The 19,053-nt window shown below is 49.2% G+C and overlaps 1 protein-coding gene across 3 annotated transcripts in view; it reads left to right on the plus strand.

The window, feature by feature from the left end:
• LOC124044301 (neuropilin-2-like) overlaps positions 1 to 19,053 on the plus strand; it is a 352,904-nt gene that overhangs the window by 304,818 nt on the left and 29,033 nt on the right. For all 3 annotated transcript variants that reach the window (XM_046363952.1, XM_046363953.1, XM_046363951.1), the window contains exons 14-16: positions 1,081 to 1,355; positions 3,178 to 3,274; positions 18,199 to 18,231. In XM_046363952.1, coding sequence (XP_046219908.1) covers positions 1,081 to 1,355; positions 3,178 to 3,274; positions 18,199 to 18,231 — 405 coding nt within the window. The remainder of the gene's footprint in view (positions 1 to 1,080; positions 1,356 to 3,177; positions 3,275 to 18,198; positions 18,232 to 19,053) is intronic.

Here is a 19,053-nt window from a genome sequence, read left to right on the forward strand (position 1 = left end):
GTAGCCTGCTCCCTCTATAACCATGAGTCCCAAATGGTAGCCTGCTCCCTCTATAACCCTCTATAACCCTCTATAACCATGAGTCCCAAATGGTATCCTGCTCCCTCTATAACCCTCTATAACCCTCTATAACCCTGAGTCCCAAATGGTAGCCTGCTCCCTCTATAACCTTGAGTCCCAAATGGTAGCCTGCTCCCTCTATAACCCTCTATAACTCTGAGTCCCAAATGACAGCCTGCTCCCTCTATAACCCTGAGTCCCAAATGGTAGCCTGCTCCCTCTATAACCCTCTATAACCCTCTATAACCCTGAGTCCCAAATGGTAGCCTGCTCCCTCTATAACCCTGAGTCCCAAATGGTAGCCTGCTCCCTCTATAACCCTCTATAACCCTGAGTCCCAAATGGTAGCCTGCTCCCTCTATAACCCTGAGTCCCAAATGACAGCCTGCTCCCTCTATAACCCTGAGTCCCAAATGGTAGCCTGCTCCCTCTATAACCCTGAGTCCCAAATGGTAGCTAACCCTCTATAACCCTCTATAACCCTGAGTCCCAAATGGTAGCCTGCTCCCTCTATAACCCTGAGTCCCAAATGGTAGCCTGCTCCCTCTAATAACCCTGAGTCCCAAATGGTAGCCAAATGGTAGCCTCCCTCTATAACCCTGAGTCCCAAATGGTAGCCTGCTCCCTCTATAACCCTGAGTCCCAAATGGTAGCCTGCTCCCTCTATAACCCTGAGTCCCAAATGGCAGCCTGCTCCCTCTATAACCCTCTATAACCCTGAGTCCCAAATGGTAGCCTGCTCCCTCTATAACCCTCACTGTACCATCCACATTCCTTCACAGTCCTAGAGACATATCATTTATCCACTGTACCATCCACAGAATCGTCTCAGACAACATCAATACAAACATTGTGGATGACTGTTATTGCACCACCTGCTTCATGAACGATATAAGTCCCTTTATCTGAATCAATCAATCAATCAACCAATCAACCAATCAATCAATCAATCAATCAATCAATCAATCAATCAATCAATCTGTTTTACTGTCTCTGGTTTCTCTATGTTCCTCTTGTTAGACGTGGGTAACTTCCTCCACATCGAGGCCAGCCCCAGGACAGAGAGGCAGCGAGCCCGTCTGGTGAGCCCCGCTGTGGGGCCTGAGAGGGGGCCGCTGTGCCTGCTCTTCAACTACCAGCTCCAGGGCCCCGAAAACCAGGGCCTGGGGTCCCTCAGGATCCTCCTCAGAGACAACGACCGGGAGGAGACTCTTCTCTGGGCACTCGGAGGAGACCAGGGGCCCGTGTGGAAGGAGGGACGCACGATTCTGCCCCAGTCACCCAAAGAGTACCAGGTACACAGACATTGATCAACCCAACAGAAACTCCCCAACCCAGTGGGTGAAACTGGTTGAAATTAAATTACTATCAGAGAACCAATTGTGGTTGTAAAAGCCATTTCAAACTGACAAGGTACGACCCAACTAACTAAAGCTCTAGTAACAATTTATCTCTGCATAACTGTCAGTGAGGGTCATTCTTTCTCACGTTCCTCTCCTCTCCGCTCCTCTCCGCTCCTCCCTCTCCTCTCCTCTCCTCTCCTCTCCTCTCCTCTCCTCTCTCCTCTCCCTCTCCTCTCCTCTCCTCTCCTCTCCTCTCCTCCTCCTCTCCTCTCCTCTCCCTCTCCTCTCCTCTCTCCCTCTCTCCTCTCTCCTCTCCTCTCTCCTTTCTCTCATTCTCCTCTCCACTCTCCCTCTCCTCTCCTCACCTCTCCTTTCCTCTCCCCCTCTCCTCTCCTCTCCTTTCCTCCTCCCTCATTCTCCTCTCCTTTCCTCTCCTTTCCTCTCATTCTCCTCTCACCTCTCCTCTTTCCTCTCCTCTCCTCCTCTCCTCTCCTCTCCGTCTCCTCCTCTCCTCTCCTCTCTCATTCTCCTCTCCACTCCTCCCTCTCCTCTCCTCTTCTCCTCCCTCCCTCTCCTCTCTCCCTCTCTCCTCTCTCCTCTCCTCTCCTCCTCTCCTCCTCCTCTCCTCTCCTCCTTTCCTCTCCTTTCCTCTCTCTCTCCTCTCTCTTTCCGCATTCTCCTCTCCACTCCTCTCCTCTCCTCTCCTCTCCTTTCCTCTCCTCCTCTCTCCTCTCCTTTCCTCTCTCCTTCCTCTCTGCTCCTCCTCTCCTCCTCTCCTCTCTCCTCTCCTCTCCTCTCCTCTCCTCTCCTCTCCCTCTCCTCTCCCTCTCTCCTCTCCTCTCTCCTTTCCTCCTCTCCTCTCCTCTCCTCTCCTCTCCTTTCCTCCTGCTCCTCTCTCTGCTCCTCCGTTTCCTCTCCTTCTCCTCTCCTCTGCTCCTCCCTCTCCTCCTCTCTGCTCCTTCTCCTTTCTCTCTGCTCTCCCTCTCCATCTCCCTCCCTCTGCTCCTCCCTCCCTTTCCTCTCCTCCCTCTCCTCCTCTCTCCCTCTCCCTCTCTCTGTCCCTCCACTCCCTCTCCTTTCCTCTCCTCCCCTCCTCCGTCTCCCTCTCCTCTCCTTTCCTCTCATTCTCCTCCTCTCCTCCCTCCTCCCTCTCCTCTCCTCCTCCTCCATTCTCCTCTCCTCCTCTCCTCCTCTTTCCTCTCCTCTCATTCTCCTCTCCCTCCTTCTCCTCTCCTCTCCTTTCCTCTCCTCTCCTCTCCGCTCCTCTCCGTCTCCTTTCCTCTCTGCTCCTCTCTGCTCCTCCGTCTCCTTTCCTCTCTGCTCCTCTCCGCTCCTCCCTCTCTGCTCCTCTCTGCTCCTCCCTCTCCTTTCCTCTGCTCCTCTCCGCTCCTCCGTCTCCTTTCCTCTCTGCTCCTCCCTCCCTTTCCTCTCTGCTCCTCTCCGCTCTTCCCTCTCCTTTCCTCTCTGCTCCTCTACACTCCTCCCTCCCTCTCCTCTCCTCTCCTCTCCTCTCCTCTCCTCTCCTCTCCTCTCCTCTCCTCTCCTCTCCTCTCTCCTCTCCTCTCCTCTCCTCTCCTCTCCTCTCCTCTCCTCTCCTCTCTGCTCCTCCGTCTCCTTTCCTCTCTGCTTCTCCGTCTCCTTTCCTCTCTGCTCCTCTCCGCTCCTCCGTCTCCTTTCCTCTCTGCTCCGCTCCTCTCTTCTCCTCTCCTCTCACATCCTCTCCTCTTCACTCCTTACACGCTCCTCTCCTCTTCTCTCCGCTCCTCTTTGTCAGGTGGTGATTGAGGGTTACTTTGAGCACGGAAACAGAGGACACATCTGGATAGACAACATTCACATGAGCTCTAGTACAGAGCTGGAACAGTGCACACGTAAGTCCTCCACACCTAACCCTAAACCTCACTGCTCTGTCTGTCTGGGAGGGGCAGGCTGGCTGAAGCACAGCAAAGCACAGTCAGAGGACCAGACAGTCAAAGGACCCATGCCAAATCTTTTCTGTCTCCTGAGGGGGACTAGGTTTTTTCGTGCCCTCTTCACAACTGTCTTGGTGTGTTTGGACCATGTTAGTTTGTTGGTGATGTGGACACTAAGGAACTTGAAGCTCTCAACCTGCTCCACTACAGCCCCATCGATGAGAGTGAGGGCGTGCTCGGTTCTCTTTTTCCTGTAGTCCACAATCATCTCCTTTGTCTTGATCACGTTGAGGGAGAGGTTGTTGTCCTGGCACACCCGACCAGGTCTCTGACCTCCTCCCTATAGGCTGTCTCATTGTTGTCGGTGATCAGGCCAACCACTGTTCACATCAGCAAACTTAATGATTGTGTTGGAGTGGTGTTTGGCCATGCAGTCATGGTTGAACAGGGAGTACAGGAGGGGACTAAGTACACACCCTGAGGGGCCCCAGTGTTGAGGATCATCGTGGCAGATGTGTTGTTGCCTACCCTTAGTCAATGATGTGTTATTGCCTACGCTTAGTCAATGAACAGCATTCTCAAATAAATGTTCCTTTTGTCCAGGTGGGAAAGGGCAGGGTGTAGTGCGATTGAGATTGTATCATTTGTGGATCTGTTGAGGCGGTATGCAAATTGGAGTGGGTCTAGGGTTTCTGGGAGGATGCTGTTGATGTGAGCCATGACCAGCCTTTCAAAGCACTTCATGGCTACAGACTTGAGAACTAATCATTTAGACATGTTACGTTCTTTTCCTTGGAACTTGGGACTATGGTGGTTTGCTTAAAACATGTTGGTATTACAGCCTCAGTCAGGGAGTGGGTGAAAATGTCAGTGAAGACACTTGCCAGTTGGTCCGTGCATGCTCCTGGTAATCCGTCAGGCCCAGCGGCTTTGTGAATGTTGACCTGTTTAAAGGTCTTGTTCACATCGGCTACCGAGAGCGTGATCACACAGTCGTTCAGAACAGCTGGAGCTCTCATGCATGGTTCAGTGTTGCTTGTCTCGAAGGGAGCATGGAAGGCATTTAGCTTGTCTGGTAGTCTACCACTCTCTCTTTACCTTTCTCCCTTTCTCTCTCTCTCTTACTCTCCCTTTCTCTCTCTCTCTTTCTCTCTCTCTTTCCCCTTTTCTCTCTCTTTCTCTCTCCTCTCTCGCTCTCCCTCTTTCTCTTAATTAAATTAAAAGGGGATTTATTGGCATGGCAAATGTTCAAGTAAAATAAGCAATAAACAAAACAACAACAAAACAAATAAATCAGACATTAAAACCCTAAAGTCCACGCCTGGGGAAATCTAAATCTGCCAGTTCAAGCCAGAGATATCTGGGGGGATGCATCTCATCAGTTTAAGCCAGAGATATCTGGGGGGATGCATATCATCAGTTTAAACCAGAGATATCTGGGGGGTGCATCTCATCAGTTTAAGCCAGAGATATTGGGGAGGGGGTGCATCTCATCAGTTTAAGCCAGAGATATATGGGGGATGCATCTCATCAGTTTAAGACAGAGATATCTGGGGGGGGTGCATCTCATCAGTTTAAGCCAGAGATATCGGGGGGGGGGTGTTTAAGCCAGAGATATCTGGGGGGGGTGCATCTCATCAGTTTAAGCCAAAATCAAATCAAATCAAATTTTATTTGTCACATACACATGGTTAGCAGATGTTAATGCGAGTGTAGCGAAATGCTTGTGCTTCTAGTTCCGACAATGCAGTGATAACCAACAAGTAATCTAACTAACAATTCCAAAACTACTGTCTTATACACAGTGTAAGGGGATAAGGAACATGTACATAAGGATATATGAATGAGTGATGGTACAGAGCAGCATACAGTAGATGGTATCGAGTACAGTATATACATATGAGATGAGTGTGTAGACAAAGTAAACAAAGTGGCATAGTTAAAGTGGCTAGTGATACATGTGTTACATAAGGATGCAGTCGATGATGTAGAGTACAGTATATACATATGCATATGAGATGAATAATGTAGGGTAAGTAACATTATATAAGGTAGCATTGTTTAAAGTGGCTAGTGATATATTTACATCATTTCCCATCAATTCCCATTATTAAAATGGCTGGAGTTGGGTCAGTGTCAATGACAGTGTGTTGGCAGCAACCACTCAGTGTTAGTGGTGGCTGTTTAACAGTCTGATGGCCTTGAGATAGAAGCTGTTTTTCAGTCTCTCGGTCCCAGCTTTGATGCACCTGTACTGACCTCGCCTTCTGGATGATAGCGGGGTGAACAGGCAGTGGTTCGGGTGGTTGATGTCCTTGATGATCTTTATGGCCTTCCTGTAACAACGGGTGGTGTAGGTGTCCTGGAGGGCAGGTAGTTTGCCCCGGTGATGCGTTGTGCAGTCCTCACTACCTCTGGAGAGCCTTACGGTTGAGGGCGGAGCAGTTGCCGTACCAGGCGGTGATACAGCCCGCCAGGATGCTCTCGATTGTGCATCTGTAGAAGTTTGTGAGTGCTTTTGGTGACAAGCCGAATTTCTTCAGCCTCCTGAGGTTGAATAGGCGCTGCTGCGCCTTCTTCACGACGCTGTCAGTGTGAGTGGACCAATTCAGTTTGTCTGTGATGTGTATGCCGAGGAACTTAAAACTAGCTACCCTCTCCACTACTGTTCCATCGATGTGGATAGGGGGTGTTCCCTCTGCTGTTTCCTGAAGTCCACAATCATCTCCTTAGTTTTGTTGACGTTGAGTGTGAGGTTATTTTCCTGACACCACACTCCGAGGGCCCTCACCTCCTCCCTGTAGGCCGTCTCGTCGTTGTTGGTAATCAAGCCTACCACTGTTGTGTCGTCCGCAAACTTGATGATTGAGTTGGAGGCGTGCGTGGCCACGCAGTCGTGGGTGAACAGGGAGTACAGGAGAGGGCTCAGAATGCACCCTTGTGGGGCCCCCGTGTTGAGGATCAGCGGGGTGGAGATGTTGTTGCCTACCCTCACCACCTGGGGGGCGGCCCGTCAGGAAGTCCAGTACCCAGTTGCACAGGGCGGGGTCGAGACCCAGGGTCTCGAGCTTGATGACGAGCTTGGAGGGTACTATGGTGTTGAATGCCGAGCTGTAGTCGATGAACAGCATTCTCACATAGGTATTCCTCTTGTCCAGGTGGGTTAGGGCAGTGTGCAGTGTGGTTGAGATTGCATCGTCTGTGGACCTATTTGGGCGGTAAGCAAATTGGAGTGGGTCTAGGGTGTCAGGTAGGGTGGGGGTGATATGGTCCTTGACTAGTCTCTCAAAGCACTTCATGATGACGGAAGTGAGTGCTACGGGGCGGTAGTCGTTTAGCTCAGTTACCTTAGCTTTCTTGGGAACAGGAACAATGGTGGCCCTCTTGAAGCATGTGGGAACAGCAGACTGGTATAGGGATTGATTGAATATGTCCGTAAACACACCGGCCAGCTGGTCTGCGCATGCTCTGAGGGCGCGGCTGGGGATGCCGTCTGGGCCTGCAGCCTTGCGAGGGTTAACACGTTTAAATGTCTTACTCACCTCGGCTGCAGTGAAGGAGAGACCGCATGTTTCCGTTGCAGGCCGTGTCAGTGGCACTGTATTGTCCTCAAAGCGGGCAAAAAAGTTTTTTTAGTCTGCCTGGGAGCAAGACATCCTGGTCCGTGACTGGGCTGGATTTCATCTTGTAGTCCGTGATTGACTGTAGACCCTGCCACATGCCTCTTGTGTCTGAGCCATTGAATTGAGATTCCACTTTGTCTCTGTACTGACGCTTAGCTTATTTAATAGCCTTACGGAGGGAATAGCTGCACTGTTTGTATTCAGTCATGTTGCCAGACACCTTGCCCTGATTAAAAGCAGTGGTTCGCGCTTTCAGTTTCACGCGAATCAATCCACGGTTTCTGGTTAGGGAATGTTTTTATCGTTGCTATGGGAACGACATCTTCGACGCACGTTCTAATGAACTCGCACACCGAATCAGCGTATTCGTCAATATTCCCATCTGACGCAATACGAAACATGTCCCAGTCCACGTGATGGAAGCAGTCTTGGAGTGTAGAGTCAGCTTGGTCTGACCAGCGTTGGACAGACCTCAGCGTGGGAGCCTCTTGTTTTAATTTCTGCCTGTAGGCAGGGATCAGCAAAATGGAGTCGTGGTCAGCTTTTCCGAAAGGGGGGGCGGGGCAGGGCCTTATATGCGTCGCGGAAGTTAGAGTAACAATGATCCAAGGTTTTACCACCCCTGGTTGCGCAATCGATATGCTGATAAAATTTAGGGAGTCTTGTTTTCAGATTGGCTTTGTTAAAATCCCCAGCTACAATGAATGCAGCCTCTGGATAAATGTTTTCCAGTTTGCAAAGAGTTAAATAAAGTTCGTTCAGAGCCATCGATGTGTCTGCTTGGGGGGGGGGGATATATACCGCTGTGATTATAATCGAAGAGAATTCTCTTGGAAGATAATGCGGTCTACATTTGATTGTGAGGAATTCTAAATCAGGTGAACAGAAGGATTTGAGTTCCTGTATGTTTCCTTCATCACACCATGTCCCGTTAGTCATGAGGCATACGCCCCCGCCACTCTTCTTACCAGAGAGATGTTTGTTTCTGTCGGCGCGATGCGTGGAGAAACCCGTTGGCTGCACCGCCCTGGATAGCGTTTTCCCAGTAAGCCATGTCTCCGTAAAGCAAAGAACGTTGCAGTCTCTGATGTCCCTCTGGTATGCCACCCTTGCTCGGATTTCATCAACCTTGTTGTCGAGAGACTGGACATTGGCAAGAAGAATACTGGGAAGTGGTGCGCGATGTGCCCTTTTTCGGAGTCTGACCAGAACACCGCCGCGTTTCGCTCTTTTTCGGAGTCGTTTCCTTGGGTCGCTGCATGCGATCCATTCCGTTGTCCTGTTTGTAAGGCAGAACACAGGATCCGCGTCGCGGAAAACATATTCTTGGTCGTACTGATGGTGAGTTGACGCTGATCTTATATTCAGTAGTTCTTCTCGACTGTATGTAATGAAACCTAAGATGACCTGGGGTACTAATGTAAGAAATAACACGTAAAAAAACAAAAAACTGCATAGTTTCCTAGGAACGCGAAGCGAGGCGGCCATCTCAGTCGGCGCCGGAGATATCTGGGGGGATGCATCTCATCAGTTTAAGCCAGAGATATCTGGGGGGTGCATCTCATCAGTTTAAGCCAGAGATATCTGGGGGGACGATCTCATCAGTTTAAGCCAGAGATATATGGGGGAGGTGCATCTCAACAGTTTAAGACAGAGATATCTGGGGGGGGGTGCATCTCATCAGTTTAGGCCAGAGATATATGGGGGAGGTGCATCTCAACAGTTTAAGACAGAGATATCTGGGGGAGGGGGGTGCATCTCATCAGTTTAGGCCAGAGATATCTGAGGGGGGTGCATCTCATCAGTTTAAGCCAGAGATATCTGTGGGGGATGCTTCTCATCAGTTTAAGCCAGAGATACCTGGGGAGGGGTTCATCTCATCAATTTAAGCCAGAGATATCTGGGGTTGATTAATCTCATCAATTTAAGCCAGAGATATCTGGGGGGGGTGCATCTCATCAGTTTAAGCCAGAGATATCTGGGAGGCTTCATCTCATCAGTTTAAGCCAGATATATCTGGGGTGATGCATCTCATCAGTTTAAGCCAGAGATATCTGGGGGGGGGTGCATCTCATCAGTTTAAGCCAGAGATATCTGGGGGGGACGCATCTCATCAGTTTAAGACAGAGATATCTGGGGTCGATGCATCTCATCAGTTTAATCCAGAGATATATGGCGGGATGCATCTCATCAGTTTAAGCCAGAGATATCTGGGGTGGGGTGCATCTCATCAGTTTAAGACAGAGATATCTGGGGGTGATGCATCTCATCAGTTTAAGCCAGAGATATCTGGGGGGGGGGTGCATCTCATCAGTTTAAGCCAGAGATATCTGGGGTGGGGTGCATCTCATCAGTTTAAGACAGAGATATCTGGGGGGATGCATCTCATCAGTTTAAGCCAGAGATATCTGGGGGGTACATCTCATCAGTTTAAGCCAGAGATATCTGGGGGTGATGCATCTCATCAGTTTAAGCCAGAGATATCTGGGGGGGGGGTGCATCTCATCAGTTTAAGCCAGAGATATCTGGGGGTGATGCATCTCATCAGTTTAAGCCAGATATAATATAATAATAATAATATATGCCATTTAGCGGACGCTTTTATCCAAAGCGACTTACAGTCATGTGTGCATACATTCTACGTATGGGTGGTCCCGGGAATCGAACCCACTACCCTGGCGTTACAAGCGCCATGCTCTACCAACTGAGCTACAGAAGGACCACATATCTGGGGGGGTGCATCTCATCAGTTTAAGACAGAGATACCTGGGGGTGATGCATCTCATCAGTTTAAGACAGAGATATCTGGGGGGTGCATCTCATCAGTTTATTAAGACAGAGATATCTGGGGGGTGCATCTCATCAGTTTATGACAGAGATACCTGGGGGGATGCATCTCATCAGTTTAATCCAGAGATACCTGGGGAGGGGGTTCATCTCATCAATTTAAGCCAGAGATACCTGGGGGGTGCATCTCATCAGTGTAAGCCAGAGATATCTGGGGGAGGGGGTTCATCTCATCAGTTTAAGCCAGAGATAACTGGGGGTGCATCTCATTAGTTTAAGACAGAGATATCTGGGGATGCATCTCATCAGTTTAAGACAGAGATATCTGGGGGGGATGCATCTCATCAGTTTAAGCCAGAGATATCTGGGAGGGGGGTGCATATCATCAGTTTTAGCCAGAGATATCTGGGGGGTGCATCTCATCAGTTTAAGCCAGAGATATCTGGGGGTGATGCATCTCATCAGTTTAAGCCAGAGATATCTGGGGGATGCATCTCATCAGTTTAAGCCAGAGATATCTGGGGGGAGCATCTCATCAGTTTAAGCCAGAGATATCTGGGGTTGATGCATCTCATCAGTTTAAGCCAGAGATATCTGGGGGGTGCATCTCATCAGTTTAAGCCAGAGATATCTGGGAGGGGGGTGCATCTCATCAGTTTAAGCCAGAGATATCTGGGGTGATGCATCTCATCAGTTTAAGCCAGAGATATCTGGGGGATGCATCTCATCAGTTTAAGCCAGAGATATCTGGGGGGGGGGTGCATATCATCAGTTTTAGCCAGAGATATCTGGGGGGGTGCATCTCATCAGTTTAAGCCAGAGATATCTGGGGGTGATGCATCTCATCAGTTTAAGCCAGAGATATCTGGGGGATGCATCTCATCAGTTTAAGCCAGAGATATCTGGGGGAGCATCTCATCAGTTTAAGCCAGAGATATCTGGGGTTGATGCATCTCATCAGTTTAAGCCAGAGATATCTGGGGGGTGCATCTCATCAGTTTAAGCCAGAGATATCTGGGAGGGGGTGCATCTCATCAGTTTAAGCCAGAGATATCTGGGGGTGCATCTCATCAGTTTAAGCCAGAGATATCTGGGGGTGCATCTCATCAGTTTAAGCCAGAGATACCTGGGGGTTGCAGCTCATCAGTTTAAGCCAGAGATATCTGGGGGATGCATCTCATCAGTTTAAGCCAGAGATATCTGGGGGGTGCATCTCATCAGTTTAAGCCAGAGATACCTGGGGGGGGGTGCATCTCATCAGTTTAAGCCAGAGATATCTGGGGGTGCATCTCATCAGTTTAAGCCAGAGATATCTGGGGGGCATCTCATCAGTTTAAGCCAGAGATATCTGGGGGGCATCTCATCAGTTTAAGCCAGAGATATCTGGGGGGCATCTCATCAGTTTAAGCCAGAGATATCTGGGGGGCATCTCATCAGTTTAAGCCAGAGATATCTGGGGGGGCATCTCATCAGTTTAAGCCAGAGATATCTGGGGGGCATCTCATCAGTTTAAGCCAGAGATATCTGGGGGGCATCTCATCAGTTTAAGCCAGAGATATCTGGGGGGCATCTCATCAGTTTAAGCCAGAGATATCTGGGGGGCATCTCATCAGTTTAAGCCAGAGATATCTGGGGGGGGGCATCTCATCAGTTTAAGCCAGAGATATCTGGGGGGGCATCTCATCAGTTTAAGCCAGAGATATCTGGGGGGCATCTCATCAATTTAAGCCAGAGATATCTGGGGGTGCATCTCATCAGTTTAAGCCAGAGATATCTGGGGGGGGGCATCTCATCAGTTTAAGCCAGAGATATCTGGGGTTGCATCTCATCAGTTTAAGCCAGAGATATCTGGGGGGGGCATCTCATCAGTTTAAGCCAGAGATATCTGGGGGATGCATCTCATCAGTTTAAGCCAGAGATATTTGGGGGATGCATCTCATCAGTTTAAGCCAGAGATATCTGGGGGTGCATCTCATCAGTTTAAGCCAGAGATATCTGGGGGGCATCTCATCAGTTTAAGCCAGAGATATCTGGGGGGCATCTCATCAGTTTAAGCCAGAGATATCTGGGGGGCATCTCATCAGTTTAAGCCAGAGATATCTGGGGGGGATGCAATCTCATCAGTTTAAGCCAGAGATATTTGGGGGGCATCTCATCAGTTTAAGCCAGAGATATTTGGGGGGGGCATCTCATCCCACTGCATCCATCTTTCCGTCTTGATGGAAGATGGAAAGATGAGACTCTCTCGTCGGTTGTTTTTCTCTAGGCCCACAGGCCTCCCAAGACTCGTCTGAAGGTCCCCGGTGCTGAAAAATGGATGGAAGTAAAGTACATATGGAGACTGTTTAAAATATTAAATACATGTAAAAATAAATATGTTTTCCTGATCTTTCTTATATCGCTCAGATACTTCAGAACAAACTTACTTTATATTTTTGCCTTTACATTTTTAGGTTATATTTCATTTGTTTCTGATCCACTGGTTAACCTTTTCTTGTGTCAGCAGGTCACACATTTTTCTGATAGGACACTGGGCTATTTTGCTTAATAGATACAGGAGTTTTTCCTAATTTAATTTGTGTTTCATTTCTTTGTGGATCTGTGTAATTTAAGGGAATAATGTGTCTCTTTTTGTTTTCTCACGATTTGGTTGGGTCTAATTGTGTTGCTGTTGGGCATCACTTTCCTTTAGTTGGTTGTGGAATTTAACAGCTCTTTTCTGGACTTATATAATTCTGCTCTACGTGCATTATTTGGGGGTTTTGCTTTGTACTCTGGGGATTTGTTGCTATTTGTGAATTATTGGTTGGTGAGTGGATCCCAGACCTCATAGCCATAGAGAGTAATTTAACTTCAATGCCTTGCAACACTCCTTCCGTGGTCTCCACCTGCTCTTAAACGCTAGTTAAACCAAATGCATGCTTTTCAACCGTTCGCTGCCTGCACCTGACTAGCATTACCACCCTGGATGGTTCCGACCTAGAATATGTGGACATCTATAAGTACCTAGGTGTCTGGCTAGACTGCAAACTCTCCTTCCAGACTCATATCAAACATCTCCAATCGAAAATCAAATCAAGAGTCAGCTTTCTATTCCGCAACAAAAGCCTCCTTCACTCACGCCGCCAAACTTACCCTCGTAAAACTGACCATCCTACCGATCCTCGACTTCGGCGATGTCATTTAGAAAATAGCTTCCAATAGTCTATTCAGCAAACTGGATGCAGTTTATCACAGTGCCATCCGTTTTGTCACCAAATCACCTTATACCACCCACCACTGCGACCTGTATGCTCTAGTCGGCTGGCCCTCGCTACAAGTTCGTCGCCAGACCCACTGGATCCAGGTTATCTACAAGTCCATGCTAGGTAAAGCTCCGCCTTATGTCAGATCACTGGTCACGATGGCAACACCCACCCGTAGCACGCGCTCCAGCAGGTGTATCTCACTGATCATCCCTAAAGCCAACACCTCATTTGGCCACCTTTCCTTCTAGTTCTCTGCTGCCTGTGACTGGTACGAATTGCAAAAATCTCTGAAGTTGGAGAATTTGATCTCCCTCACCAACTTTAAAACATCTGCTATCTGAGCAGGTAACCGATCACTGCAGCTGTACATAGTCCATCTGTAAATAGCCCACCCAATTTACCTCCCTCATCCCCATACTGTTTTTATTTTATTTACTTTTCTGCTCTTTTGCACACCAATATCTCTACCTGTACATGACCATCTGATCATTTATCACTCCAGTGTTAATCTGCTAAATTGTAATTATTCACTTCTATGGCCTATTTATTGCCTACCTCCTCGTGCCTTTTGCACACAATGTATATAGATTATTTTTTTTCTACTGTGTTATTGACTTGTTAATTGTTTATTCCATGTGTAACTCTGTGTTGTTGTCTGTTCACACTGCTATGCTTTATCTTGGCCAGGTCGTAGTTGCAAATGAGAACTTGTTCTCAACTAGCCTACCTGGTTAAATAAAGGTGTTCTCAACTGGCCTACCTGGTTAAATAAAGGTGAAATAAAAAAACAAAATAAAAAACTGTGGCGCTGATGTTTAGGCCGAGATAGGTGTAATTCTGGGAGTCTCCATGTTCTGGGAGAGTGTGTCGTTGGTCTGGGAGGGTGTCTCCCTGTTTTGGGAGGGTGTCTCACTGGTCTGGGAGGGTGTCTCGTTGGTCTGGGAGGGTGTCTCCATGTTCTGGGAGGGTGTGTCGCTGATCTGGGAGGGTGTCTCCCTGTTCTGGGAGGGTGTCTCGCTGGTCTGGGAGGGTGTCTCCCTGGTCTGAGAGGGTGTCTCCATGTTCTGGGAGGGTGTCTTGCTGGTCTGGGAGGGTGTCTCCCTGTTCTGGGAGGGTGTCTCGCTGGTCTGGGAGGGTGTCTCCCTGGTCTGGGATGGTGTCTCGCTGGTCTGGGAGGGTGTCTTGCTGGTCTGGGAGGGTGTCTATTGTTCCTATGTGAGGTGCTTGGGCTCTCTCTCACACACACACACTCTCTCTCGATCTCTCTCCCTTTCTCTCACACTGTCAAGTTCACACCGGAGAAAAAGAAGAAGGAAAGATCTACTAGAAAGTAGGCCACAAAAACGCCCCTGGGCTTCCATCCTAATCTATGTTTCAATTCATCCTTCTTCCTCTCCTCCTTCTCTTCTCTCTCCTCCTTCTATTCGTCCTCTCCACCCTCTCTCCACCTTCTCTCCTCCCTCTCTTCCTTCTCTCCCTCTTCTCCCTCTCCCCCTTCTCTCCTCCCTCTTATTCCTCTCCTCCTTCTCTTCTCCCTCTCCTCCTTCTCTCCTCCTACTCCTCTTCTCCCTCTCTTCCTTCTCTCCTCCTTCTCTCCTCCTCCTCCTCTTCTCCCTCTCCTCCATCTCTCCTCCCTCTCTTGTCCTTCCCTTCTCTCCTCCTTCTCTCCTCCTACTCCTCTTCTCCCTCTCTTCATTCTCTCCTCCTTCTCTCCTCCTCCTCCTCTTCTCCCTCTCCTCCATCTTTCCTCCCTCTCTTGCCCTTCCCTTCTCCCTCTCCTCTTTTTTTTGGTAAACAGAGAGGAGACTGCTGTCAGAAGAAATTACTAGACAGACTCACTCCCTGCCAGATGCAGTACAGGAGGGTTAATTATTGACACGGACATCAGGCAACCCAGTCAGTCAGTCAGTCAGCCTGCCAAGAGAACCCTGTCTCTCTGTCTCTGTCTCTGTCTCTGTCTCTGTCTCTGTCTCTGTCCCTGTTGGTTAATTTCAACATTCCATAATCCCAACCGTTCTGATTAAGCCTTCTATGTTCCTTCTATGTTCCCTCACCCCCCCCCCTACCCCCATCTTCCTCTCTCCTCTCAGTCTCATCTTCCTCTCTCCTCTCAGTCTCATCTTCCTCTCTCCTCCCAGTCTCATCTTCCTCTCTCATCTCAGTCTCATCTTCCTCTCTCCTCTCAGTCTCATCTTCCTCTCTCTTCTCAGTCTCATCTCCCTCTCTCCTCTCAGTCTCACCTTCCTCTCTCCTCTCAGTCTCACCTTCCTCTCTCCTCTCAGTCTCATCTCCCTCTCTCATCTTCCTCTCTCCTCTCAGTCTCACCTTCTCCTCTCAGTCTCATCTTCCTCTCTCTTCTCAGTCTCATCTCCCTCTCTCTTCTCAGTCTCATCTCCTTCTCTCCTCTCAGTCTCATCTCCCTCTCTCCTCTCAGTCTCATCTCCCTCTCTCCTCTCAGTCTCATCTCCCTCTCTGCTCTCAGTCTCACCTTCTCCTCTCATTCTCATCTCCTTCTCCTCTCAGTCTCACCTCCCTCTCTCCTCTCAGTCTAACCTTCTCCTCTCAGTCTCATCTTCCTCTCTCCTCTCAGTCTCATCTCCCTCTCTCCTCTCAGTCTCATCTTCTTCTCTCTTCTCAGTCTCATCCTCCTCTCTCCTCTCAGTCTCATCTTCTTCTCTCTCAGTCTCACCTTCCTCTCTCCTCTCAGTCTCATCTTCTTCTCTCCTCTCAGTCTCACCTCCCTCTCTCCCGTCAGTCTCACCTTCTCCTCTCAGTCTCATCTTCCTCTCTCCTCTCAGTCTCACCTCCCTCTCTCCTCTCAGTCCCATCTTCTTCTCTCCTCTCAGTCTCATCTTCTTCTCTCCTCTCAGTCTCATCTCCCTCTCTCCTCTCAGTCTCATCTCCCTCTCTCCTCTCAGTCTCATCTCCCTCTCTCCTCTCAGTCTCATCTCCCTCTCTCCTCTCAGTCTCTCTCTCCTCTCAGTCTCATCTCCCTCTCTCCTCTCAGTCTCACCTTATCCTCTCAGTCTCATCTCCCTCTCTCCTCTCAGTCTCATCTTCTTCTCTCCTCTCAGTCTCTTCTCTTCTCCCTCTCCTCTCAGTCTCACCTTCTCCTCTCAGTCTCATCTCCTTCTCTCCTCTCAGTCTCACCTTCTTCTCTCCTCTCAGTCTCTTCTCCCTCTCTCCTCTCAGTCTCACCTTCTCCTCTCAGTCTCATCTCCTTCTCTCCTCTCAGTCTCACCTTCTTCTCTCCTCTCAGTCTCACCTTCTTCTCTCCTCTCAGTCTCATCTCCCTCTCTCCTCTCAGTCTCACCTTCTCCTCTCAGTCTCATCTCCTTCTCTCCTCTCAGTCTCACCTCTCTCCTCTCAGTCTCATCTCCCTCTCTCCTCTCAGTCTCACCTTCTTCTTCTCCTCTCAGTCTCATCTCCCTCTCTCCTCTCAGTCTCACCTTCTCCTCTCAGTCTCATCTCCTCTCTCCTCTCAGTCTCAGTCTCATTTCCCTCTCTCCTCTCAGTCTCACCTTCTTCTTCTCCTCTCAGTCTCAGTCTCTTCCTCTCTCCTCTCAGTCTCAGTCTCACCTCCCTCTCTCCTCTCAGTCTCACCTTCTCTCCTCTCAGTCTCATCTTCCTTCTCTCCTCTCAGTCTCACCTTCTCTCTCTCCTCTCAGTCTCCTTCTCATCTCCCTCTCTCAGTCTCATCTCCCTTCTCCTCTCAGTCTCACCTTCTCTCCTCTCAGTCTCATCTCCTCTCTCCTCTCAGTCTCTCTTCCCTCTCAGTCTCTCTCCTCTCAGTCTCATCTCCCTCTCTCTCTCAGTCTCTTCTCTCCTCTCAGTCTCATCTCCCTCTCTCCTCTCAGTCTCATTTCAGTCTCTCTCTCCTCTCAGTCTCACCTTCTTCTCTCCTCTCAGTCTCTCTCTCCTCTCAGTCTCACCTTCTCCTCTCAGTCTCAGTCTCATTCCTCTCTCCTCTCAGTCTCACCTCTCCTTCTCTCTCTCTCAGTCTCATCTCCCTCTCTCTCTCTCAGTCTCATCTTCTTCTCTCCTCTCAGTCTCACCTTCCTCTCTCCTCTCAGTCTCATCTCCCTCTCTCCTCTCAGTCTCATCTCCCTCTCTCTCTCTCATCTCCTTCTCCTCTCAGTCTCATCTCCCTCTCTCCTCTCAGTCTCAGTCCTCTCAGTCTTCTCTCTCCTCTCAGTCTCACCTTCTTCCTCCTCTCAGTCTCATCTCTTCCTCTCAGTCTCACCTTCTCCTCTCAGTCTCATCTTCCTCTCTCCTCTCAGTCTCTCTCTCCTCTCTCTCCTCTCAGTCTCACCTTCCTCCTCTTCTCTCATCTCCCTCTCTCTCTCTCTCAGTCTCATCTCCTCTCAGTCTCACCTTCTCCTCTCAGTCTCATCTTCCTCTCAGTCTCCTCTCAGTCTCATCTTCTCTCAGTCTCCTCTCTCTCACCTCCTCTCTCTCTCAGTCTCATCTCTTCTCTCCTCTCAGTCTCATCTCCTCTCAGTCTCATCTCCCTCTCTCCTCTCAGTCTCATCTCCTTCTCTCCTCTCAGTCTCATCTTCTTCTCTCTCCTCTCTCTCTCCTTCTTCTCCTCTCAGTCTCATCTCCCTCTCTCCTCTCAGTCTCACCTTCTCTTCTCCTCTCAGTCTCATCAGTCTTCTTCTCTCTTCTCTCAGTCTCTCCTCTCTCTTCTCAGTCTCACCTCCCTCTCTCCTCTCAGTCTCACCTTCTCCTCTCAGTGATCTCCTTCTCTCTTATCAGTCTCACCTTCCTCTCTCCTCTCAGTCTCATCTCCCTCTCAGTCTCTTTCTCCATTCTCCTTAGTCTCACTCTTCTTCTCCTCTCAGTCTCATCTCCCTCTCTCCTCTCAGTCTCATTTCCCTCTTTCCTCTCAGTCTCACCTCCTTCTTCTCCTCTCAGTCTCACCTTCCTCTCTCCTCTCAGTCTCACCTTCCTCTCTCCTCTCAGTCTCATCTCCCTGTCTCCTCTCAGTCTAATCTTCCTCTCTTAACGAGTCTGGGAGCCATTAGTTCACCCTTATAATACTCACTAAAACACGGCTAACACACTGAGGAAGAGTGCCTGTCTGTCCTCTCCTTACCTGATTCCCACTGGGGCCAGTAATTGTTGACGAGTGTCATTCATTACATTTATACCATCATCTGTCCATTTGATTTCTTTATTTGCTAGATTAATAAAAATGTATTCCTTCTTTTATCTCTTCCAGAGCCCTTCGCTGCATTCCCTCCAGACATGACTGGTGAGTTGTCCTCGTCTTTGACTACTTCCTGTTTCCTGTGCGAACATTTGTCTACTTCCCGTCTGAATTTTTGTTGTTTTCTGCTTGTTTCTCTGTCCAGCTTGCAGTGCACTCTGGTCCATGGACCCACATTTAACTGATTCTATTACCTGATTTAATTTACCTGGTTCTATTTGGTGTCGAACTACACTGAGTGTACAAAACATTAGGAACACCTTCCAAATATTGCGTTGCACCTGCTTTCAACCTCAGAACAGCCTCAATTCTTTGGGGCATTGACTCCACAAGGTGTCGAAAGCGTTCCACAGGGATGCTGGCCCATGTTGACTCCACAAGGTGTAGAAAGCGTTCCACAGGGATGCTGGCCCATGTTGACTCCACAAGGTGTAGAAAGCGTTCCACAGGGATGCTGGCCCATGTTGACTCCACAAGGTGTAGAAAGCGTTCCACAGGGATGCTGGACCATGTTGACTCCACAAGGTGTAGAAAGCGTTCCACAGGGATGCTGGACCATGTTGACTCCACAAGGTGTAGAAAGCGTTCCACAGGGATGCTGACCCATGTTGACTCCAGGGATGCTGGTCCATGTTGACTCCAGGGATGCTGGCCCATGTTGACTCCAATACTTCCCACAGTTGTCAAGTTGGCTGAATGTCATTTGGGTGGTGGATCGTTCTTGATACACACGGGAAACTGTTGAGTGTGAAAAACCCAGCGGTGTTGCAGTTCTTGACAAAAACCGGTGCACCTGGTACCTTCTACCATACCCCGTTCAAAGACACCTACTACCATACCCTGTTCAAAGACACCTACTACCATACC

This window comes from Oncorhynchus gorbuscha, linkage group LG09 (genome assembly GCF_021184085.1).
Source record: "Oncorhynchus gorbuscha isolate QuinsamMale2020 ecotype Even-year linkage group LG09, OgorEven_v1.0, whole genome shotgun sequence".
Lineage (NCBI taxonomy): Eukaryota > Metazoa > Chordata > Actinopteri > Salmoniformes > Salmonidae > Oncorhynchus > Oncorhynchus gorbuscha.